The following is a 25,282-nucleotide window of genomic DNA, read 5'->3' on the forward strand; positions in this document are numbered from 1 at the left end:
TTCTAAGGAATGGGAGGCCAGGCAGGGAAGGCCCAGCTCTGGCTCTCAAAGAGATGAAAGCCACCCTAAGCCCAGTCCTTGCTTAACATTGGTTGTCTGTCTGTCTGTCTGTCTGTCTGTCTGTCTATCTATCTACCTACCTATCTATCATCTATCGTGTGTGTGTGTGTGTGTGTGTGTGTGCGCGCGCGCGCATGGATGTGTGTGCACACGTGTGTGCATGTATGTATGTGTGAATGTAGAAGCCAGAGGACAATCTTGGGTGTCATTCTTGCTTACTGAGTCCTGGGACACACTAACTAGGATAGGCTGATGGTCAGAGAGCCCCAGAGTTTCATCTGCCTCCATCTTGCTGGCATGGGATTAAAAGTGTGCACTACCATGCCTAACTTTATGTGGCTACTGAGAACTGAATTTACCAGGACCCTCCTGTTTGTATGCCAATGAGCCATCTCCCACCACTTATTTGTTTATTCACTTATTTAGGCAAGATCTCCCCTATAGTACACAGGCTGGCCTTGAACTCAGGTCTTCCTGGCCCTAGCCCTCTCGAGTGCTAAGATTACAGCTTTTTAGTCTGTTAGTCTAAAGAACTCCAGTGTCCTGGGATGGAAAGAGCTGCAAAGACTCCTAAATCTTTCTTTCTAATAGACCATTTTTTTCCTTTTGTGTGATCAAGGAAGAGGGGAGGGCTCTCACTGAGGAAAATGGGAAGTTATTTGGGGGAAAAGCTGCAGGAGAGCCAGCAGGAAGAAGTGCAGTGTGCACCAGGCACCGCCCAGACCCTTGCCCCACGGCGGGGGACTGCCTGTACCACAGGGTTAGTGAGTATCTCCTGAAAGCCGTGTCCTTCCAGGATGCAGCCCATGACCAGTGGCATGAGGACACAGGCCATGAAGGCCAAACTTCCCTCAATTCAGACATCACCAGGCGCCATCTCGGCTTCAGTGCTTGCCATCTAGCTGCTGAGGCCCTCATGAGGCCACCTTTGCTTTCTGTCCAGACGTGCCTGCCCCTCAGTGTGGGTCCTGGCAGGCTCCAGTCATCCTTTCTCAGAGCTACCTTAGGGACCCCATACTTAGGACTACCTGGACTGGGCAGGCAGGGAGCCAGAAGAGGGGTTCAGACCCAGGAGACACTGAGAGCCTGCTACCCACTAGGCTGGGGTGAACTGGGGGTGTGAGGCTGCTCCTGAGCAAGTAGGACAGGCTCTTGTTTTTGAGAGATATACTGAAAGCAAGTGACACAGCACCAGGAAGGGCAACCAAGAGCAGGAAGCAAGGCAGCCAGAGCACGCAGAGAGCCTGTTAACAGGGCCCTGGGGGTTGGGGAAGATCGCAGACAGCCACGACCGCAGCTTGGAGCTTCCCTAGACAATGATAGACTGACAGGAATATGAGTGAACTAAGAAAGCAACTGTCTAGAAGGAAGGGGAGAGGCCCATGAGCCCAGGTGAGACCTATTCAGGGAGGCGTGCTGGCTGCCACAGCCTCATGCATCTCAATATGGGAAATTAGGCAACACTTCCGAATCTGCCTGCGATCACGGGTTTCGGAGAAGCCAGAAGATCTGGGCCATGGCTATGTGACTGCCCCCACCCCTACACCCTGCTTTGCTTTGTGTTAGTGCTGAGCTGTAGGCGAGTTCTAGAACAGCTCTATCTACTGAGCCTGCAGCAGCCTGGGGCCACCTGGCTCCCAAGTCCAGATCCCCAGTGAGCACAGAGATGGCCTGGGTACAACATGCCACAGTGCCTCACTGACAGGGCAAAGTGCAAAGAGGCCCCTGCCAGGGTCCTGGGCAAGGTACTTACACAGCCCGTAGAAGATGCCTGGCTCCGGTGTGGTAACTTCAGAGACTGGGGGGCTGGCTTGTGGCTCTCGCCCTGGTACCTATAGGATGATTGTAGAGAAACAGGGAGAAGAGAGCTTTTAATGGTACCCACACAGTTCCTTTACCATATGCCTTGCCCACTCCAAGACCAGGAAATCCCTGGGTCTGTTTTTGTATGCCTTCCCTTCCGATGATGAGGTATGTGGATATCTGGAGCCTGGGACCACATCCCTACCCACAGCTCTTACTGGCAGCTGAGGGTCCATGTTACACCAGGGTACTCAGACTTTCTCATGCTTACTGAGTGAGAGGGAAGGAAGACAGAAGAAAGGGATAGAGGATGGGAGGAGGAGGAAGGACGGGGAGAGGAAGGGACACAGGGAAGGAAGGAGACAAGGAGTCAGGGAGGGAGGAGGTAAGATAGAAGAAGGGAGGATGGACAAGGAAGAAGGAAAATAGGAGAGGCAAAGCTGGAAGAAGAAGAGAGGTGGGAGGAAAGGAAGAAAGGGAGGAGGGAAGGAAGATGGGGAGGGAGTAGGAAGGAAGATGAGGGGAAAAGGGAGATAGAGAAGGAGAGAAGAGGTTGAGACAGAGAGATGAGGGAGGAAGAAAAAAGGAAGAAAGAGGACCTCAAACCACAGCAAGTGACCCCCATTTGGGGTGTTCAGAACTGGCATCTCAGGGATGAGCTGAGACCCCTATATTGTTAGAGTTCCCAATTGGCCCCAGTGGACAACCAGGATGAACAGTCTTGTCTACTGAGAGGTCATGGTAGTCTGCTACTCTCTGCTTGGGGTCTCCACAAAAGATGAATTAATTTGTTGTTTAATATTAATTTTCCTGGACAAAGCTTCCATTGCTTCAGACAGGAATGAGTAAGGGCAAAAGGAAGCAAGAAGTTTGTCTTCCCCAAGACAGAGCGTCCCCTCCTGCTTTGCAGGTCAGGTTCATCAGCTGTCACCCTGGGCCTTGACATTTGGAAAACATTGGGCAGATGAAGGACTTCAAAGTCAACTCCATGGAGACTCATGGGTCAACAGCAGACTGCGTAGTGTTTTGTGGCCAGGGAAGGCTTGGAACATTTCAATTAATGCCACTTTTAACTTGGGATAGTGTAAAACCCAGATTTCTGGCTTCTTTTAAAAAGATCAGGGAACACGCAACACGGGTGATGAACTGCCATTGAGTCTAGTTGCAGTCTCTTCTCAGGCTCCCACTCGCTGCCCTCTTACCCCATGCCTGCCTGGCCCGGCTGCTACAGCCCCAGTGGACAGGGAGGTGGACTGTACGCCAGCTGCCTGCTTTCCTCACAATCTTCTGTGGGCCAGCCTGTCTCCTGAGGCTTCTGGCTGTCCCATCTTCTCACTCCTCTCTTTCTGTACATTAGAAGACCCTCCCCTGAGATGCTGGCACCTCTCCATTTTCATCAGTGGATCCTGACACTTTCTTTGGCATTACATACTCAGATTCTGGCTTTGATATCTTCATGGTGTACCCCCAGTTATAGCATGTAATTTGTGTCCTCAGCAGGAATACAACAGTTCCAAGTTAGGGAGTCATCGTGAAAGCCAGGCCTTTAATCCTAGCACTCTGGGAGGCAGAGGCAGGCAGACCAGATGTGAGTTTAAGGCCAGCCTGGTCTACAAAGTGAGTGCAGGACAGCCAAGGCTACCCAGAAAAAAATCCTATCTTGAAAAACAAACAAACAAACAAACACCAAACAACAACAAAAGAGTCATTGTGTAGCTGGGCTTACAAAGTCTGTATCCTAGTGAGCTTGGGTTATGTGCTCAGGCAGCTACAGTTACACACATTGCTTTATGATTATAAATGGTCCTAGGGATATTATCTGGGCCTGAAGCATGCCAGGCAAGTACTTTTCCAATGAAGTACACCTACGACCTTCCTTTCCCTTTTTGTTTTGAGACAGGGCTTCTCTAACTTGGCCAGGCCAGCCCTGAAGTCATTCTACAACGCGCCTTGCCTTAACCCTGAGAGTGGCTGGCTTCCAGGCCTGTGCCCACACGCTCAGCTCCGGCCACTGTCTTCACTGCAAGGCTGCCTCCTGCAGTCCTTTCTGTTCTACTCACAGTGGTGAGTGATCTGAAACAGGCCCAGGCACACCCTTCTCCCCAAAAGACGGACAATCTCTATATTATATACACACACAGCATGGAGGCCAACATCCAGCCTTTTATCCTGGCTTTGATAAAAAATATGAATCCTTACTTCACTTCAGTTTAAAAAAATAATAAATAATTAGAAAGTGAAATATGAAATACCAAATAGAAAATGAAATAGGAAAAATAGGGACTGTCAAGGCAGCAGCCCCAGCAGCGCAAAGGCTGTCTTCCTTCCTTCCCTGCTCAGTCAGGAGTAGTAATCCACTGAGGAGCTGACCCACTATGTGGGAGGCTGAGGCAGGAAGGCAGTGAGTTTAAGGCCAGACTGTGCTGTAGGGTGAGACTCTGCCCTGAATGACAAAAGGAATCCAGTTAGGGGTGCTCCCCAGCCCCGCTCCAGTCCTACCTGCTGGTCCTGAGCACCTAAACCGGCCTGTGTGAAAGGCCGCTCATCTTGACCTTCGCCATCAGCAGTGCTGGGCCTCCTTAGCGCCTCTTCAGGTTGGAGGCCACATAGGCTCTCAGCATCCATGTCAAAAGTTTCATCCAAACAGAATATGGCCTCCAGGATGTCCTCATCCATGGTGAATAGAATAGTGTCTCCAAAGTGCTCAGGGGCTGGGCACATCACCAAGAAGAAAGAAGGTTCAGCTTGCCCCTGGCCCCCGTGATCTGCCATCCAGAACATGTCCCAGTGTCCCATACACTATGTGGTCTCAAGCAGCTGACAATTCCTCATGTCATGTTCCTGACATGCTCTTCCAACAGCTCAGTTCCCACATTTCACCAAGCCGAGAGCTACACTGATGGTGGGACCTCATGGAAAGAGAATCCTTGTCATCTCTCACCAAACAAGTCCCTAGTGTGCATGAGGCACTGGGTGCCCAACCCAGATCCCTAAGCCTGTTTCTGCAGTGCTGGGTATAGACCCCAGGGCCTTGCACAGCTACTCAAGAGGTCTACAGATGACATATATAGCCACAGACCCCTCTTGCTTTAAATCTTGAGACAGCCTTGCTCACATACCCCAGACTGCCCCTGGAGCCACTGGTGAAACAGGATTTGAAATAGTGTGTGTGGTGGAGGGGGTGGTCTCAAGGGTGATTTTTATCATCAATGCATAACCCTAATACTGGGATTACAGATGTACACTGCCTGGCCTGGCTTCCTGTGGGCCCTTTTATGAAGTACCTCCCTTAGGTGTGGGTGTTCTCCCAACCTGGGGAGCTGGGCACCAGTGACTGGCTGGCCCATGGGTTCCCTAAACACCCTACCCATTTGCCTTAAGGCAAAAAAGATGCTACAATTCATGACTCTGATTTGCAGCAAATCCCCTTCTCAGGTTCAGGATCCTGGTTCCTAGAAAGACACTTAAGTGTTGGAAAGCCAACTCTGGCCCACACATGCTAGGGGAAGTGAGGGGTCCTCCTCACATGCATGAGGATGACCTTACCTTTCCTGGGCTAGCTCATGGCTTCCCCTGCATGCCTCCATGAGTAGCAAACAAGAATTGCTAGACCATCCCCACACATATACTGTACCTCCCATCAGGGTTCCTGAGGCTTTGGCAATTTCTCCGTCAAAGATGCACTGAGCATCCAACAGCATGGTGATGTCCTTCACACCACGGAAGGAGTGTATTCGAGACTTATTGTAATTCCAAATCCTAATCAGGGCAACTTGGCAAGGGTGTGTGAACTGGATGGAAATGGAGTGGGTCATGCCTGGTGTGAAGGGGGCCAGCCAGACGTGCATGTCATCCTGGGTCCTGTTCACCCCATCAATGAGGTTGGAGACCACACGTGGGTCTTTGCCGTAAGCCGGCAAAATATTGATGTCAGGGGGGTCTGCTGTAATGCTGGAAATCTGTACTGGCTCCCCTGTGGAGCTGAATATCTCTATGCCGTTAAGGCCGACATAGTGTCTGTCTCCCCACGTAGACTTGATGTCAATGACCAAGTGTTGTCCGTAAGGGAGGACTGGGATTTTAAAGTCACTGTCATCTTCTGTCTCTATGGAGGGCTCTGGCTCCTCCTCTCTGCTAGGGGCTGGGAGCTCCTCATGCCGGCTGCTCCTCTGCTGCTTCAGGAACTCATCTAGGATGTCTCCCTGTGGCTCCAGGGCGGAGATGCGGCCCCGGTGGGCACGGTCAAAGGCAGTGAGGGAGTCCCATGACGCGTGCAATGCATGTTCCTGCTCACCATACCACTGCAGCCACGGCAGTGTCTGGGTAGCCAGGCTGTCTTCTGAAAGAGAACACAGGAGGGGCAGCAGCCGGTTAGTGTCACACCTTGGAAACTGTTTAATGCAATGGCTCTCAGCTGCTGTGGCTGATCCATGGACTGAGAGGCCCTTGGGACATCTATGGGCCAAGGCTTCAGGGATGGTCTAGGTGGAGCATGACTTCATTTGTTGGACTTGGCAAAGAGCTGTTTATCATAATCCAAGTCTAAACCCTCATTTCTTTAAAAAAAAATATATATATATTACATATATACATATATATATATGTATGTACATACAATAATACATATATATATAATGTATACAGTGTTCTGTCTGCAAGCACACCTGTAGGCCACAGAGGGCATCAGATCACATTCTAGATGGTTGTGAGCCATCATGTGGTTGCTGAGAACTGAACTCAAGACATCTGGAAAAACAGTCAGTGCTCTTAACCTCTGAGCCATCTCTCTAGCCCTAGACCTGCATTTCTAAAAAACACAAGGAGTATTTTCAATAGGAGTTTCTATTTCTAGGAGTACAACTATTGTAAAAGTCAGGAAAAGGGCTACAGTATGAATCTTGAATGTTTCCCAAAGGTGGGTACATTGCAGGCTTACTGGGAGGGGTGGAGCCTTTAGGAGGTAGGGCCATGTCCCTGAAGGGGATTCTCAGTTGTTCTTCCTCTCTTTACTTTACAGGTACCATGAGGTAGACAGCTTCTTCCATCACATGCTGCCTTGCTGTACGGCCAGAGCAACACGGCCAAAGAGTTCATGAAACCTTTGAAACTGTGAGCCATAATGAACTTTGAAACATTCTCTTTGAAAGTTGTCTGTCTTGGGTACCATGGTGATAGGAAGCTGACCCAGGAAGTCTATTTTGGTGTTGGAAACTTTGCCAAAAGTCAGCCCACTTTGAAATTCACATAGCCAGGGACATATCATGGCCCATAGAGTCTGAGTTGGTCACAATGTAGGCTGCACTGCACAGGAGGCTGGCCGAGTCATGTGACTCTGACAGCATTACAAGACATTACTTAACAGCCAGAAGAATGCTCAAGAAAGAACATTAAGTCTGCAGTCCCAGCACTGGAGGCAGGAGGATCACAAGTTTAATGCAGTTGACTGCACCAAGTATGTTAAAGGGTAAGGCATCTGTCTACTCCCACACATGGACAAGGCCTGAGTCCTGAGCAAGAGGACACAAATCAGTCATTCAAGGGAGGCTCTAAAACCCTCTCTCAGAATCTATGAGCTCAGTGTGAACATCAGGCAGTGGCCCATCCTGGCAGCCTACCATCACCCAAAGGTGTCATTCTGAATAGACAGCGCCACACAGCACTGCCTTTCTGTACTGCCTTCATACTGGGCAGTGCCTGCACTCTACTTCCTGCCTGCTTTCTAGAGGGTTTGGTACCATCAATTATCTCCTCTCCCTGGCATCTGCCAAGCCTGCTTCCTCCAGTGCCTCCTGCTGATCGCTCTGCCTGCAGACATGCATCAATCTCTCCTGCTTAGAAAAGGAGGGTGGGGTACCAGATCCTGTGGCTCCCTCCCATCATGCCCTGCCCTCTCCTTTTCTATACAGATACCTGCTTCCTTCCTCAAAAGCGGCCTCTCAACCCCATCTCAAACTCAGCCTCCCTTCTTTAGGAACAAGCCTTAGCTTTCTGGAGACCATCTCACTTTCAGGCTAGCCACATTGAGGCTCAGAGGGCTGTCATTCCTCTGGCTGAGCCAGACTGGTTGGATATAGGGTGAAATAGTGAGGGTCTAGGACTACACTGTGGCAAACCTGCCTAAAAATGATGCCAATTTGGGAGCAAGAGCCAAAAGATACAGAGAAACGCTGATGGCTTTATATGAGCTCCTGTGTCCGCCCATTCCTGAGAGCAGAGCCCTGCTGGCTTTTTGCACTTTGAATGCCTAAAATACCTACGACTCTCAGAGCTCCCTATTGACATCACTTTCTGCCAGTGACAATGGTTTCTCAGTCTTTGTCAGTCTTCACTTCATGCATGACATCCTAGACAAAGGTCTTGCATTTGACCCAGTGGTTTAGGAGACATACCACTTCACCTTGTAGTTCCCATGCCCAGAGACTGAGCTAGTCTCTCATCTCTCTCTCTCCTTTCCTCCCCTCTCCCCTCCCCTCCCCCCTCCCCTCCCCTCCCCTCCCCTCTTCTCTCTCTCTCTCTCTCTCTCTCTCTCTCTCTCTCTCTCTCTCTCTCTCTCTCTCTCTCTCTCTCTCCCTCACCCTCCTCTCTGGTGGGGGTGGGTCTCATTACCTAGCTCAGGCTGGCCTCAAACTTGTGATCTTCCCACCTCAGCCTCCAGCATTTCAGGAACATTCTACCCAGAGCTTCTCATCACAGTAGTGTCACTTTCTTGTTGCCAAGCCTAGGAACACCTGAGACTTACTTGATCCTTGATTCCATCCAGCCCTGCTCATACTCAGGAATCACTCTCAGCCCCACAGGTCTCTCAACTCCCACACAGGTACTGCCCAACCTCAGGTCAAGTTCTGCCAGCATCCTCCAATTCCAGTGACCAAACCACTGGGCTGGTGGCAGATAGGGAGGAAGAATGTGACACGGCAAGCATGGGAGAATCCACAGATGACAGCCTCCATGCTGATCAAGAAGCTGGTGTCTAAAGACCTCGGTCCCAGCCAACACTTCATGCTACCTGTGCATTTCTGCTCATTTCAGTACCCTGAGCACAAGCCCATAGCAGAGTTTGTCACATGCTCTTCCCATTGCTATGGTCATTTCTTATATCAAGAATAAGAACAACACCGCTCCCTGTGCCCACAGGACCCTGTTGTGGCTCTTGTTAGTTCCACAACCGCCACCTCTCCCAGCCACTCTGCTCCCCACACCAGACGTCTGTCCAAGGACATATCAGGCGTCTTCGTCAGTAGGGCTTTGTTCTTCTGTGCCTTGTGCTGGGACAGCTCTTCCTCCAGATGGTCACTTCCTCCCAGTGGCCCCTGCCACCTAATCCTTGCTCTCCACCATGCCCCAGTGCCATGCACAGACAGCATGAGGTGCTAGAAATACCTAGGAGGTATTTGTCAATCCCAGGGATCACCCTGGAGGTTATCGCCTGCAGGCTCTCCCATGACTGCCCTGGCCCCTTCTTCCTATCTACCCCCAGTAAAGCCTAGAAGTCCCCATATTCTCTCCTCCCAGGGGCTGGTGTGACATGTGGCAGAAGGAGCTCTAGCACAGGCTGTCATCACTTGGGTCTCTGTGATCTGAATTCCTCTGCCTGAAAGCAATGGGGGGGGGATTGGTCCACAAGCATGCCAGGAGATGCTAAGCACCACACATCAGGAACTTGGCCGGTGAGCGCCTGCTAGGGAACAAGGACTTGGCACTCCTTCTAAGTCAGCTTTCCAGACTCTTCTCTCAGCTGCATACTTGGTTCTAAAAGGAGAGGTGCAGACTCTCTCCTGGCCCTCTTGGGTGTGATGGCAGCTGGACATCCATGTGTCTCTCTGTCTGCTGGGAACATGCTCTGTCTACTACTTAGGATTAAGCTAAGGCTTGGCCTGTCACTGCTGACAATCCTATCCTAAATCTGCTAGACAAGATGTTTCCTTTTTCTTTTTTGTGGTACTGAGGACCTTGCCCATGTTAAACACTCTCCCATTCACCATGTCCCTAGCCCCAATCCTAAACCCAAATGAGCAGCAGAAAGCAGTGGTGTCCATCTGCAGTCTCTGTAGCCTAGAAGGACCCCTGATGATGACAGGATCCAGGATGCCAAAGACTCCTCCTGTGTGGAGTGAGGTAGGGATGACTGAAGCTCAGAGTTTATGAAACTCCCCTCATCAGCATCACCTCTGCATCAATGGCTATGAACACAGGAAACAAGAATGGACAAGGGGACATACAGTAGAGCCACCGTTCTTCCAGTGAACCTGCTTCAGCCACTACTGACTGGGCAAGGGCTGGACACCTGACCCAGGTCCACCAATCACCACTCCCTGAGATGCCAGAATTGGCTGCAGGGCCCAGAGCCAGCTCTCAGTCACTAAGGTCTGAGAGGCCTTTGGCTGCCTGTGAACAAACTAGCAAGAAAAAGGTGGCCTGGTGGACTTGTGAGGAGAACCAAGGGAACAGGAGGAGATGCTGCTAGCCTCAGGCAACAGAGTATCCAAAGTTCTCCACTTACCTCTCTACTGCTCACAGTAAAGGCTGATGAGACCTCATCCACCTGTGGCCAACAACCCCCATGTCCAGAATACAAATGGCGTTATAGGAAAATACGATTCCCTGATGGGCCACAGTGAAGACACTGTGGTGGACTCACCATGGTAAGGGCAGAACTCTGAAGCCACTGTGAGCTTAGGCACTCCACTAGTATTTTAGTGGACTCAGCTAGCATGCTTCTTGGAGGCCCAGGCAGTGGGCTTTGGCACTGGGTGATGGGTAATAACACCATTTCTAAACAACTTTCCTTGTTAGCAAAACTGGCTAACAAGCATTAAGTCTCAAGGGCTCGATTCCTAATGTGTCACTGAGCCAAGCAGGGAAATGCCTGGCAAGAAATTAAAGTGAGATCGAGGCCTCTGAACGTGGACAGTTGGACTGTTGCCTGTCACCAAGAACTCCCTGCAGCTCTGCGTCTGTTAAGAGCCTGGCTGACCACTCAGCAAGCACTGGCAGTTATGCTAATAGGCTCAGTGTACTGGCTCCAAGCATGGATGATGAGGCTGATCCACTGTGGTTCAAATTCTGTATCAGCCCCCTCTGGTTGTAGGAAAGGAAAATCCAGGAAAGTCACTTAAATTTTGCTTTTTTAAAATCTGTAAGACGCCAAGGGTTCAGACCTTGGCACAAAGGCCAAATGGACCCCACACACACACACTCTGCAAAGGCACCCATACTGTAGGAATCAAAGCACTTTCTTGTCACCTCTGTCCTGCACCGCAGCATGCCACTTGATCTAGGCTTTTGTACTCAGATGGTTTCTCTCTCTTTTCTGTATATGTTGTTTTCTTTAGTTGTGTGTATAACTGTGTGTGTGTGTGTGTGTGTGTGTGTGTGTGTGTGTGTGTGTGTGTACACAGATGTGGATGCCTGTGGAGGCTGGAGAACAACTCTGGCCATCATCTTCAGGGGATACTCACCTCCACTGAGACGAGGTCTCTCACTAGCCTGGATATCATTATTTGGCTAGCCTGGCTGGACAACAAAGGATCCTCCTGCCTCTGCCTCCCCAGAGCTGGAGTTAGATGGGTTTTGGGCATTTAACTCAGGTACTCCAGTTTGTGCTGACAAAAGACAAAACAGATGTGCATGCCAGCAACAAGACTCGAGTAGGGACCCTGAAATGTCCATAGGTTCTTTCTATACCTAGGCAAGTGTTAGCTGTGTTCAGCATCACTGTGGGGTTGCCTTCTAACAGTGCAGGGTCAGGTATGTTACTAGGGACAAAGGTGGAAAATAAAGTCCAGGTTGGAAAAACCATGTAGTGAAAAAAAAGGGGGGGGGGCAAACGACACTCACTCTCACTCATCCTGGTGCCAGTGACAATCACATCTAGGAATTTAGCAGGCCGAGATCCTGTTTATCCCCCATGTTGTACTACCTCTCTGGCTGAGGCAGTGGATTTCTGACCCTCTACTTGAGAGCATCCCCTTGTTTTATAGATAAGGAAAGCAGGGTCCGAGGAAACAAATGGCTTCATTCCAGCAGGGATTTCCCAAAGCTTACCTTTGCTGGCTGGCTGGTCGTCACCATGGCCACCGCTGGCATCCTTCTTCAGGGCCCTCCTCCCACTAGCAGGGCGATCCCTGTTAGGGGGCTGGCTAAAGATGTCTAAGTCATTGCCACAGGCTTTGGAGGATGCCCTCTGGGGTCTCTCATCAGTGATGACATTCCAGCTGCTAGTCCTCCCTTGCTCACGCCGAGGGCCTTTCTCTCTGGCCTCCACCTCTCCAGGTACATCACCAATGACATCATCAGATGGAAACTTGGTCTTCTGCTCCAGATCCTTTTCAGGGCCGAGCCACAGGGGCTTGGGCTTCTTGCCTGCCTGCTTCTTGCCCATCCTTGGCGGAGAAGGCTGTAACCAGTGTGGGGTTTTTCCGAAGGGTTCAAGGCTTTTCCTACCTTTGAGGTTTTCCAGTTGTTGAATCAAAGAGGACTCCTCTTCCAGAGGGGGACATTTCCCAGGAGAAGAGGAAGAAGGGACACTGGGCCCATCACCCATCGAGGCAGGGGCTGCCAAAAATCTTACATCCTCCTGTAACTTGGACAAAGTGTCCTTCAAGCAGTGAGTAGAATTCACCCTTTCGCCAAGGAAATCTCCTTGTGAGGAAACTGTCGTATCCACCAAGGCTTCGGACGGCTGTGAGCAGCTGAGCCCAAGCTCCTCGGCCCCACTCGTGCCAGCCATGCTGAGGGAGCCTTTGCTTTCTTTCCAGCCAGTGCTCAAGGCCTTCTCTGCAGTCTCATTCTTCTCTCTCTGAAGGTCAACAGGAATGGTACAATCAAAAGGGCCTTCACCTCCTCCCTTGTCTAACACTCCGTCGAAGATGAGGCTTTTGTTGACATAGAGTTTCACGTTCTTGGCGCCAATGTCAAGATCCTGAGTGCACAAAATGGAACAAAAGAAAAACATGTGTCATCAGATTGGTGTGTCAAATTGTTGAAGTGGAAGATGCCCCCAAACAGAAGTGTAAAGTGCTAGAAATGTGAGCATGCTGGAGCTGAGCTAGTGGATGTGAAATGGACCCCCCCCACACACACACACTCTGCAAAGGCACCCATACTGTAGGAATCAAAGCACTTTCTCAAAGAAGCAGCCTCAGTGCTGTCTTGGCTTTCATCGCCTCCTGTCAGGACACTGGTAATGGCCCACTAATTGGTCTCTCTGCTTCCACCGGATTTTCATTGCCACCAGAGCTAATCTCCCATAGGAACAAAGATGCCCCATCACTCCGTTGTGAAACTTTTCACAGCTTTTCACTGCTTATAGCAGCATTCTTTAAAGACTGGCTCCAGCCGGGTGTAGTGGTGTATGCCAGTCATCCTAGCTCTTTCCAGGCCTCAGGACATAGTAAGTTTGAGGTTAGATTAGGGTACAAAGTGAGACACTGTCTCAAAAAAACAAAACAAATCCCCCAAACCAAATATATGTATTTTAAGTAAACTAAAATGGAGTGTGGTTCCTGGGGCTTCTGCATCAAGGAGACCTGGTGTATATGTCAAATGCAGGCTCCTGGGACTCCTGGAGTGTCTCATATTGGGTCTTTTGAAAGCAGAGCCTAAGACAAGAACTTGATGTAGGCAGGAGATGGGGAGAGTAAGACACTAGGAGGATGTCCCCAAAGTGTCTGAGCTCTTCACTGCTGGGGTAATCAGAGTTCCCACCTGCTGGGACTCTCCAAGAGGTCCATGGCATGTACTTTAGAAGTGTCTCCCAAAGACAGAAGTTAGTCCAATATTCCATTGCCTGCGGAGGGTGGCCCCTGGGGCAACAGTGCCCTCACACATCACAAGTTGGGCATGTTTCCTCAGCAGATAGCCCAGCAAGCAGCTCAGGTGCAGCAAAGCAATCATGTCAGGCACCCATGCTGCAGCTGCAGTCAAGGAAAGACCCAGAGGATGTGGACCAGGGACTAAGGCCGCAGCCTTCATAGGGCAGTCCCTAGGGAGTCCTTGCCCTACTACCAAATTCTCTAGATGTTGTCACTGCACAAGGATGTGGAGAATGCAGGCCGGCATGACATATAGTGGCCTTCACAGGAAAGTCCCTGTCCTCTAATTCCCCAAACACATGGCCTTGTGTCATGCATGTATCTGATACTTATCTATTCATGATTAAATTAAGATCATGCCTCCAGCTCTTTGTTACATCCATCCTCTGTGGTAGACCTCTTCCTAGGCTTTACCAAGGAATATAATGCACACATTCAACATTAAACTCCTCTTTATAGCTACTTGGTGACTCTTAATGCGTACATCTCCCTGGAACAATCTCCATCCTTAGGATAGCAAACATACCCATCACCCCAAGTTTCTTCTTCCACTTTGCAATCCCTCTCCTTCCCTGCTTCCCCAGACAACCACCCACCTGCTCACCATCACTGCAGGCTTTTATATTTTCATGTGGGGTGTGTGTGTGTGTGTGTGTGTAAGAGAGAGAGAGGGAGAGGGAGGGAGGAAGGGAGGGAGAGAGAATGTGTTGTCAGAAGACAACTTGGGGAGACGGTTCCTTCCTTCTACCATGCGTATCCTAGGGATGGAGCTCAGGTCATGAGGCTTGCCAGCAAGCGCTTTTATCCAGTGAGCCACCTCAACAGGCCCCTTTTTATAAAATCACACGTATCTTGCAGTGTGCACCCTTTCATCTGTCTTCTTTCACTCAGCGTAATTACTCTGAGATGCATCCAGATTGTGAGTCCACTATTTTCTCATTTTGAATGTTGAGTATTCTACTCTACAGAGGTGCCCCACAAGTTGCTGCCACCCCACAGTGAACCAGTGACTATCACCCTTGCCCCTCTTTTCTTGCCTCCTGCCACCCCTCCACCAGGTTCCTGTCCAAACTCAATATAGAATCCACTGTGCCAAGGCACCCACAGCCAGGGCAATGGCTTACCCCTGCTGTCTGGGTGGTCACAACACAGACCTTCTCCCAGCTATGACCGTGGGTTATAGGATCTGACTCAAGGCCAAAGCCCAGAGGATGTCTGGCTCCCCTGCCATACCTTGCTCAGCAGGACGAGGAGATAGTTATTCCTCCTCCTTTGTGATCTTGTGGGCTGGCCTTCTACTGATGATATGCCTGTGCTGCTATTATTAGGCTTCTGCTGGGTGTTCCCTGCCCAGCTTCCTTGGTTTGTCCCCACTCCTGCAGCTCCCACCAGTTTATCTGGCCTCAGTGCCTAGGCTGCCCGAGGTTAAAGGCTAACTCCCTGAGTGTCTTGTACTCACCATGGCCCAAGGCTCTGGATGTCTCCCTGGCTCAAGAACATCCATTCCCTGAATCTCTAGTCCTGACCTCTCCATTGGCCCCTAAGGGATGGCTGGCCTTTCTCTCCTCTTGGGAATTTCAACCTTTATGTGCCTCAGGGCAAATGCATAAAACCAAACAAACATAGGCATGTAGCCCAGGCTAGCCCTGAACTTGGGTTCTGTTTGCCTCTGGCTCTTAGGTGCTGGAGTTACAGCTCCCAACAAAGTTCCACATCACTTCCCTCAGGCCAAACGTCTCCCCTCTTGAATGCAGTTCTACTACACAGTCTGCTTCCCAAATCCTAGGTGTCCCTCTGACGTCCTTGTCCTTGGCACTCTCCTCACCATCCAAACTGTCAGGAGTTCCTTGTCTCTCCTCTCCAATCTGACTTCATCTTCCACAGACACTGCTGCTCCCGTGCAGGACATTGTCATCTCTCCAGGGACACCAGAATCAACTAATTGGTCTCTCTGCTCCTGCTCTGCACCGTCACCCTGCACACACACTTCATTTCCCACACAGCAACCAGACTCACTAAAAAACAACCTCAGTCAGAGCTCAGCAGCCTCCTGCCTAAACCGCCCCATGACTCCATGCTGTCAGCCCTAACTACCAATTAGAGTCTCAGGTCCAAGTCTGCTTGTCTCCATACACTGCTCCTTGATGCGACAACTCTTCTCCTTGTTGCCTTCAGAGATTCCTCAAAAACAGGCGGTGAAGAACACCCCACCCATCCCCCTCTACAGCCTGATTCTCGTGAGTTCCCTCAGGCTCTGAAATGGTCTCTCTCATCAGCATTTCTGGAGAGTTAGGGGTGGGTTTTGTTTTGCACTGTTTGGTGACAGGGTGTCACTATGTAGCCTTGGCTGTCCTGGAACTTACTACATAGACCAGGCCGGCCTCAAACTTAGAGAAATCTGTCTGCCTCTGCCTCTCTAGTGAGGGATTAAAGGTGTGCACCACCATAACTGACTAAGGGGGCTTTTTCATCTAAGACAGGGCTCAAGAGGACTTGAGGCCTCACATTACAAGTACTGGGATTGCAGGTCTACATCTCCATGCCTGGCTTGGCTGCTAATTTGTTCCTCCTAACCAAGTGAAGCTTCAAGTCAGGAGAGACACTCCACAATTTCCTGAGGATACGGCCCATGGCAGGGTCTCAGGCCTCAGGAGGAAACCGACATGTGACTAGTCTGGAGATTCTCCTAAGACCAAAGAGCCAAAAAGATGTCAGCCTATGGCTTTTTCCGCAAAACCACCTCTGCCTTGCTTTGGTTTCTGATCTGTTTGGCAGGTGTGGGCTCCGGGGCCCCAAGGCTATCCTATCCACTTACCCCCATTCCTCATGCCTTAGCCTCTCTGCAAGCTAAATCTGCACACTCGAAACTCCTACATCACCACAAACAGGTTTGCAGAGCAATTCTGAAGGAGAGCCATCAAACCCGAATCCCACCACAGGAACTCGGCTTCAATCATCCAATTGCGGGATGGCAGGCTACTATTTGCTGGCTGTCAGAGAAGTCGATGTTCAAAGCGCACTTTTACATGTTTATATGGATGTGTGCTCTGTTTAGTGGAGGCACAGAGCAGGCGTGTGCTGTGAATTAATCAGGACACAGCTCCTGAAGGAGGATGGCACGGGCAGCTTTCAATGAGCAGTTCTGAAAATTACCACCATAGAAACATCTGGCGAGACAGAAACACTCATTTAAAGTGGTTGTAGGGTATACATGGGCTTCCTATCCAGACAGTGGTGGATGGGCAACCTAGCTTTCCTAATGGGTTGTCTCGCCCCCCAAACATGTCTGCTTCCCTTACACAAACAGTGGAGAGCCCACTTGACTACAGATGTCCGCTGCTCAGCATTACCTTGAGAACTGTGACTGTGGCAGAAAAAGGCAGATAAGGGAGGCAAGGGAAGAGTGAGCTCTGGGGGGTCAAGGGGTGTAAATGAGCTGGTTGTGTCTATCAGAAAGGGAATGCCCCTGTTTGGCCTGCAGCTTGCAGCTCAGATAATTCCAGCACTCAGTACTGTACCTGTGAGCAGGTTTGGTGCAGGATATCCAGGTAGGGAGCAGAAACAAAAGTCTGCACTGTTCCACAGTCCTGGACACCCTGCAGGAAGGCATTAGAAATTCCCCTCCTCCCTGTGTGTCTAGCTAGAGTTCAGTCCTGGCTACGGCTGGCCCAGACTGAATTGCCAATGTGAGTGGAACTCTGAGCCCCAGTCTCTTAATTAAGTCCCCACATACCATCTCCTGCTCTCTAGAGGTAATGGTCCTGAGCACCTTGCAGTGGGTGTGTATGTGCACACACATCTTTCCAGACTTTGTTCTACCTACAGCCACCTCTCAGCATCTGTGGGGGATTTTTATTGCAGGGTCCCTGTGGATACCAGCACCATCTCATGCTGCAGTCCTGTGTATAAAACATCACAAATTTGCATATAACCTATGTACATCCTCCCACTTTCTCCAAACCATCTCTAAGACTTATAGAGCCTAATACTATGTAAATGCTATGGAAATTGTTATGCTACATTGTTTGTGAAGAATAAGATAAAAAGATATGTTCGGAGGAGCTTGTTTTGTTTTGTTTTTTTTTCTTGCATATTTTTTATGCTGCTGGTTGAATTCTGGGATGGGAGCCTGCCAGTAGGTAAGGGCATTATGTAGATGACCATGTAAGCATCATCAGATCTCAAGGGCTGTACTGGGAAGATGTATGAGGTCCACACCCACACCACAGAGCCTTAGGGCTGAGGGTTACAGGTGGGCACCCTCAGCGTCTCTTCAGCAAAACTTTAGAAGAAGGATGCCTTTGTGGATCTGGGGACGTGCCCTCCAGTAAGAGCCAGCCTCCGCATCATGTTATTACCAGGGCTGCAACTGAGGCTCTTCCTTCTTTACCCTAGAATCTGGTACACGCAGAAATCCCATCCTTCCACTGCCTCACCTTCAACCATTTGAGTGTGCACGTGTGTGCAAGTGCTCGAGTACACTCTCCTGCTTTTTTATTTGTTTAATGAGAGATGTGGCGGTACTTGTGTCAGTGCTACCTCAAGTGATACTCTAAAGCCCTATAGCTGCCACATGGTCCCTTTCCCAGCTCTCATTTTCCCTTTATGCTCTTTCTTTCCTGTTCTTAAGAACCAGACAGGTTGAGATGATAATTCATTGATAATTCATGTTTAAGGCATTAGAATTATCCCTCCAGCCTAGGGAACTGAATTACCATGCCAAGGCCACTTTCCTCCCTAGTGTGGAGTGGATAACTGCCCTGCCTCTTCCAATGAACACAGCTACTACTCAACAAAGGCGAGTGAGTGGTCATGTGGCTTCCCTGAGGTGCAGCTGAGGGGTGCAGGGCTCTAAAGTCACTGTCCTCAGAGGTGACTACCAGCCTCGGCACAGTCAGCCTGGCCTGAAGAAGGGTATCTGGACACAGCATTGGCTGAGTCTCAACCCCAAACATCAGGGTGGCTCTGGGAAAGCAAAATATGTCTTGGGTGGTCACTCGGCTCAGCACAGCCTCCTCCAGGAAAGCCCTAGCCCTTCTGGCTGTCTCCTGTGCATGAGGTACCATGCCTCTGGCCCTATGCTGGGGGCGGAGGGGCGGGGAGAACCCATTGGTCTTTCACATGTCTCTTGGGGAGGATGCCCAAAGCAATACATCCTTTGTGACATGGACACTTCACTTGAGAAAGAAGGAGCTAAGTGAAAAGGAGGCAAGCTTTGGAAATAAATGGTAGGACTATAGCTGAGGTGACCACAGAGAGGCAAAGGGACTTGGACAGGACAGGATGGGGGGGCAGAAGAGATGCCAAGATGCTGTGGTTGGTGGGTGGCCGGGCTTGGATCAGGGTAGGCTGAGCTGGGCATAGAACATTCAGGGAGAGAGGGGTAAAGCAGCCTGACAGGACTAAAGCCTGGATCATAATGGCTCCAGGAAATTAATGAGCAAATGCCATAGCATGTGACTGCCTTGAACTCAGAGAAGGACCTCTCATGAGCACCCTTTCCATCGCCTGTTGGAGTGGCCCTTGGCTCCTCTTCTCTCTATTATCTCTTTGTATGGACAGGGCAGATCCAGCCCCATGGGCAGCCGGTTAGGCAAGTGGTCATCTCAGATCTTTCCTGAGAAGAGTATCTTTCTGCTGGGACTGCCCAAATCAAGAGCAGGCCTGATGCCACCAGAGGAAATCATGGGAAGCCTGAAGATAAAGTCATCAAGAAGACAGTAAAGATAAGTTGACAAAGGGAGGTGGATTCCTCAGGAATTCCTGGCTTCTACCACATCTGAAACCACTTAGCAGTTCCCCACTTTCCTAATGCTGTGGCCCTTTAATACAGTTCCTCATGTTGTGGTGACCCCCAACCATAAAATTACTTCCATTGCTACTTTATAGCTGTAACTTTGCTACTGTTATGAATCATAAATGTAAATATTTGATATACAACCTCCACAGGGGCCACAACCCACAGGTTGAGAACCACTGGCATAGACTCTTCTGTCATTGAAACCAAGAGGTTTCTCTTCTGTGATTATCCAAACTTGTTGGAGTTGGTGTTTGTGAGACGAGGTTTCTAAGTAACCTAGGCAAGCCTGAACTCTCAAGTCTCCTGCTTCAGAATCCCAATTGTTAGGATTACAGGCATGTGCTACCACTACACTCAACTTTGAGCCACTAAATGTGGTTACAAAGACAATCCCCAGCTGACATCATGGCCATGCTCCTGAGACTCTCTATCCACAAATCTGACCTGCAGTTCAGCTGCCCTGCCACGCAGCTGCCCTGCCATACAGCTGTCCTGCCACGCAGCTGCCCTACCATACAGCTGTCCTGCCACGCAGCTGCCCTACCATACAGCTGTCCTGCCCTGCCACACAGCTGCCCTACCATACAGCTGTCCTGCCCTGCCACGCAGCTGCCCTACCATACAGCTGTCCTGCCCTACCACACAGCTGCCCTACCATACAGCTGTCCTGCTCTACCACGCAGCTGCCCTACCATACAGCTGTTCTGCCCTGCCACGCAGCTGCCCTACCATACAGCTGTCCTGCCCTACCACACAGCTGCCCTACCATACAGCTGTCCTGCTCTACCACACAGCTGCCCTACCATACAGCTGTTCTGCCCTGCCACACAGCTGCCCTACCATACAGCTGTCCTGCTCTACCACGCAGCTGCCCTACCATACAGCTGTCCTGCCCTGCCACGCAGCTGCCCTACCATACAGCTGTCCTGCCCTGCCACGCAGCTGCCCTGCCCTGCCACGCAGCTGCCCTACCATACAGCTGTCCTGCCCTACCATACAGCTGTCCTGCCCTACCATACAGCTGTCCTGCTCTACCACGCAGCTGCCCTACCATACAGCTGTTCTGCCCTGCCACACAGCTGCCCTACCGTATGGTATACAGCTGTCTTGCCCTGCCACGCAGCTGCCCTACCGTATGGTATACAGCTGTCCTGCCCTACCATACAGCTGTCCTGCTCTACCACGCAGCTGCCCTACCACACAGCTGTCCTGCCCTGCCACGCAGCTGCCCTACCGTATGGTATACAGCTGTCCTGCCCTGCCATGCAGCTGCCCTACCAAGCATACCCATGCTCTTGATTAAAAGCTTAGGAACTCAGCTGCCATCCTGAGTTGGTACCTGTCGTACTAGCAAAGCGTGGCCTAGGCCCAGGCTCTGAGGTCAACATCTCAGCCCTATGCTAATGATCAAGTGCCCTACCCACCAAGTACCTTGCTTAATGCCACCAGGTCACCTGCCTCAGCTGACTAAATGTTTGCTGTGATCAGAATCAGCATTTAAGTAAAAAAACATTTTGAGACAATTTGGGCTGTTTAAATATGGAACGGTGATTAAAACGAAATAATAAGTACTGTCAGGCCTCATGATGTTGGACATTGGGGTTACTAGAAAGAAACACAAGCTTGAGTGTCCAGGGGCACTGAAGTGTTCATGGATGAAAAAGGACATAGCAAGGGCTCATGTTCAAGTGCTCTGGGACAGAACAGGAGTGGAAGGGTGGAGATGCTCTAGTGTTGACTCTTAATAGTCTCCACACTGGTACCATTTGAATCCCTTCCAGAAAAACAGCTGCCACACATCTGTTAACACCACAGGAGCCAGTTACACTCAAGCATGGCTGCCTTTGTCCAAGCCATGCTGTGCCAAGCTAGGTAGGGCCTGGAGGCTTGGGTCACCCTGCTCTCAGCAACCCCAGAGAGCAGCCATGGTGGCCTTTTAGGTCCGTTGGTCATACTGTCTCCTATAAAGAACACTGCAGTGGTTCTAAGGCTGGGATCTGTATGGAGGTAGAAGGCCAGGAGCCACCTGAGCATTCTACCCATGTTAAGTGAACAGCATTTATGACATTAAGCCTGCCCATCTGAAGACTGGCATCATCAAGTAACAAGACTAAAGCTTTGTAGACTGCCCCCTTGTGGGCAGGTTCTAACAGGCCTTTGCTTGACCACCAAAATAAGGCCACACTACCTAGCCCTGCCTCCTATTAGGGCCTCCTCTTGAACTTCTGTGTCTGTCAGGCTCTGGCCACTCATGTGACTTCTGTCCTGGTAGTTTCTCAGGCCTACTGGCCACATTTCACTCCCTGTGATGTCTAGGCTGGAGGTGACTCTTGCCATTGTTACTAAGGGAGAGGGTGGTGACAGTAGCTCGCTAACAAGGACAGCGCAGAAAACTCAAGGTTGTTACAAAAGAAAACAGATGGAACACGGGGAGCCAGTCAAATCTGGTTTTGGATGGTGAACTTGCCTGTTTTCTGTTATGAGCCTGAATTACCTAAGGCTGTGTAACTTTATCAAGAAGAGAGGCTTCTTTACCTCACAGTTTGGAGGCTCAATGGCAAGGAACTGGCATCAGCTCAGCTTTGGTGGGGGCCTCAAACCCAAGAGCAGGAGTGTGTTGGAGCAGGAGATCACACCAAGGACAGAAAGTTAAAGAACTCAGAGAGCTTGTTCTCTTTATACCAGCCATCTCCTGAGAGCCAGCGCAGGCCCCATGAGAACAACAGAGCTCCCTCCAAGGGCAGTGAATTGCTCTTCTCATAACTATGACATTATACCTGACAGAAAAGTTTACTTTGCTCCCAGGTTCAGAGGGCTCTGTTCACAATAGTGAAGAAGGTGCAGCAGAGTTCGTTACAGCAGACTTAAAGCAGGGTCTGGAACTATGGCTGGGCTAATTTTCAAGGTTCTGCTCTTAGTGACCTACTTCCACCAGTCAGGCCTTTCTTTTTAAAGTACCCACAATCCCCCAAACCTATGCCCACTCTGAGACACAGGCATTCAAAGCATGAGTCTATAGTGACCTGCTAGATTTCTGCCACCTCAGGGAGTGTTTTAACGGCTTCCCGTCAGATGGAGCCTGTTTCAAATCACAGCAGACAAGCAATCATCAACTGTAGACTGTTGTCCCCTCCCTGCCACAACTGTCACTTTGCTAAGAAAACCCACCTGACCCTTACACACCCCAACCAGCCCAGTCCCTTATACCTTCCAGCTGATTAAGTCTTCCATTTGTGTGGAACATAAAAAGATATAGCAGACATGTTATTCTATCTTCCTCCTGCCCTATGCAGACATTACCAATCAATCCCAGAGAACCCTGCTGAGTCAGAAGGAAAGTTCTCAGGGCAGCACCCCAGGCATCTACTTCCAATCAGCTGACCAAGAGACCCAGGTCATCTGTGGTCTCTATCATCCAGACAGGGAGTACTGTCACCAATACGAGATTGTTGGACATGAGATAAGCTACTTCCCGTGTTTAGCCATGCATTCTCACACAGATGTGCCTCTCACAGGCCTGACTCTCAGAGTAGGGACAAATGAGAGCTGCCACAGAGGACATGGTGTGCCATCTTCTGTGTGCTGTGAAGTGTAGGCTCCTGTTCTTCCCTTACCAAGTCCCTCTCTCAGGGCAGCTCACACTCACAATGCAACCTAATGTCGGGAAAGGAGCCTGTACAGGTTAACCCAAGAATGTAACAGGCAGCACATTCCCATCAAAAGGAACCCCCTTTCTCTAGAACTCTCCTCCATTCCACGTAAGCCTTGCTCCCCTCTTAACTTTCTTTCCTCAGACTCCCGTACACCAAGCATTGCTTTAACAAGCTGTGTCTGCAGGCCAGGCTATATTCCCTATAAATTCTCATTTTATCTCCTCCAAAACATACAGCAATAGCGTTCTCTGGAGAATATTAAATTGACCAAACCACAGCTGCATTTGTTTGTGGTTTTTTTTTCTGCCCCTGGGTAAATTCTGGCAACAGATGGTTGTGTGTTGTGTCAGCAGTGTTTTGCAAAGCTGCTCCATGCTCTTCCCTGGGTGTCAGAACCCCACTTCCCACCCACAGTAAAGCCTCCAACACTCTCCTGACTCAGAGAGCCCTGAGCCCTTTCAGTATTCTGCATGTCCCAGGAAAGCCGAGTACAGGTAAATAAACCTGTCTTGGCCTCAGCCCAGTGTGTAAAATATGCCCAAGACTCATGTTTAGTGACCACATTGAGCCATGGGGCATGGGCTTGGGGAGGCTGCAGCATTTCACTTCCCATTCCAGAACAAGATGTGGGGAGTACCTGCAGGGAAGCGCCAACAAACCAGGGGTACTGAACAGCAGGGGTGGGGGCTCTGTGCATTTAAGAGGTGGCCAGGGAGGAAGGGGGCTCACAGGTCACAGGTCCTTGGGACCTTCCTCACATATTCCAGACTCTTGTTTTTCTCAAATTTATACTTTAGAAATGTATTAAGAAAGAGAGAAAGACTTCAAAAGGCAGAAAGCAAAGGGAGTTTTCTGTTGTTGGCCTGGGCAGTAGGGGCCATGAACAGAACCATAGGAATTGTACCACCGCACAGGCCTCCAGGCCTCGTGTCCTCTCACCTGGGAGTAAGACAGGGCAACCTAGCTGTGCATGGCCTATAGGAAAGGAAACTCACTCTTTGCTCCCCGTCCATCTGTCACCTGCTTGTGTCCTTGGCATAGATGAGTGCTATAGACCTCTGGCCCTGCTGCCTTGGAGCCCACAGCCTATAGAGGAGGACAAGGCTCGTGATGCCCACCAGTGGCTCGAGGGCAGGGGCAGATCCCTGGAGAAAGCATCGCCTGGGTTTTTGAGGAATCTGCAGGCCAAGCATCTGGAGCTGAGTAAAATGGGAAGGGGGGCAGGGACAAAGTGTAGTCACAGCAGCCAGGCCTCAGGAGGCAGGGCCTGGCGCAGGAGCACCAGGAGGCTCAGCCCAGCGGCTTGACCTTGATCCTTGGCTGTGGCTGGAAGCAGAGCAGCGTATGACAGGGCCACTCTAGGGACTGCTGAAGACAAGCTGGAGAGCTGTGGCGGGAGGATTAAGAGTTCAAGGACAGATTTGGCTACACGGTAAATTCCAGGCCGTCTTGGACTACAAAATAAGGCCCTGTCTCAAGAAGTAAGTAAACAAATGAAGGAACAAACAAAACAAAACAAAACCGTCCCATACAAGTTTCCAAGCTGGGGGTGGGGGTGGGATGGGAGCAGTTAGAAGTGCCAACAATATGGCCTGGGCCTCCTCCACACGGGCCATTCACAGGGAAGCTGTGTCTTCCTCTGTGGCTATAGATGTACAGATGGCCACAGACTCCACAGTTCCCTAGTGTCTTTCTATGGAGATGAAGGCTGGGGTCAGCTCCCACTCACCATCTCTCCTGGGCTTTGGTCCTTCATGTCTCACATGAGGCATGTCCAATGAAGGGGGAGAGGAGGCAGAAGGACAGTGCTCCTGCCCCTTCTTGCTCACTCTGTGCCTGTGAGGGTCCCCTGGCACCCCCACGAGAGGGAGACACCTAGTGCCTGCTTCACTGTGCTCAGGACATCAGCACACTGCATGATTTGCCTACATCTTGTCTGTCAGCAGCTCAGCAAGGTCGCCTGCAGGGCAGTCTGTGCCTTTTGTGTCTGTTTCCTCTGTACATATCAAGTAGCTGACGGCCCCTCGTGTGCCCATATGGGTGAAGAAGAAGTAAAGCAAATCAACTCATGAAGAGCATGCTGGAGAAGGAGGGACGAGGCAGAATGACAGGGTAGGGTGCAGGGCAAGGATGAACTCTGGAACCAGATGGCC

The 25,282-nt window shown here is 50.4% G+C and overlaps 1 protein-coding gene across 6 annotated transcripts in view; it reads right to left on the reverse strand.

The window, feature by feature from the left end:
• The window catches only part of KATNIP (katanin interacting protein), a 169,963-nt gene that overhangs the window by 15,585 nt on the left and 129,096 nt on the right, over window positions 1-25,282 (reverse strand). For all 6 annotated transcript variants that reach the window (XR_014774823.1, XM_084758619.1, XM_084758617.1 and 3 more), the window contains 4 exons: window positions 11,908-12,784; window positions 5,498-6,202; window positions 4,363-4,574; window positions 1,814-1,892 (listed from right to left, as the gene is read on the reverse strand). Coding sequence is in view for 5 of the 6 variants with exons in the window: in XM_084758619.1 (XP_084614745.1) it covers window positions 1,814-1,892; window positions 4,363-4,574; window positions 5,498-6,202; window positions 11,908-12,784 (1,873 nt within the window). In the remaining variant the exon portion in view is untranslated. The remainder of the gene's footprint in view (window positions 1-1,813; window positions 1,893-4,362; window positions 4,575-5,497; window positions 6,203-11,907; window positions 12,785-25,282) is intronic.

Source organism: Acomys minous (assembly GCF_964271855.1).
Source record: "Acomys minous genome assembly, chromosome: 2".
NCBI lineage: Eukaryota > Metazoa > Chordata > Mammalia > Rodentia > Muridae > Acomys > Acomys minous.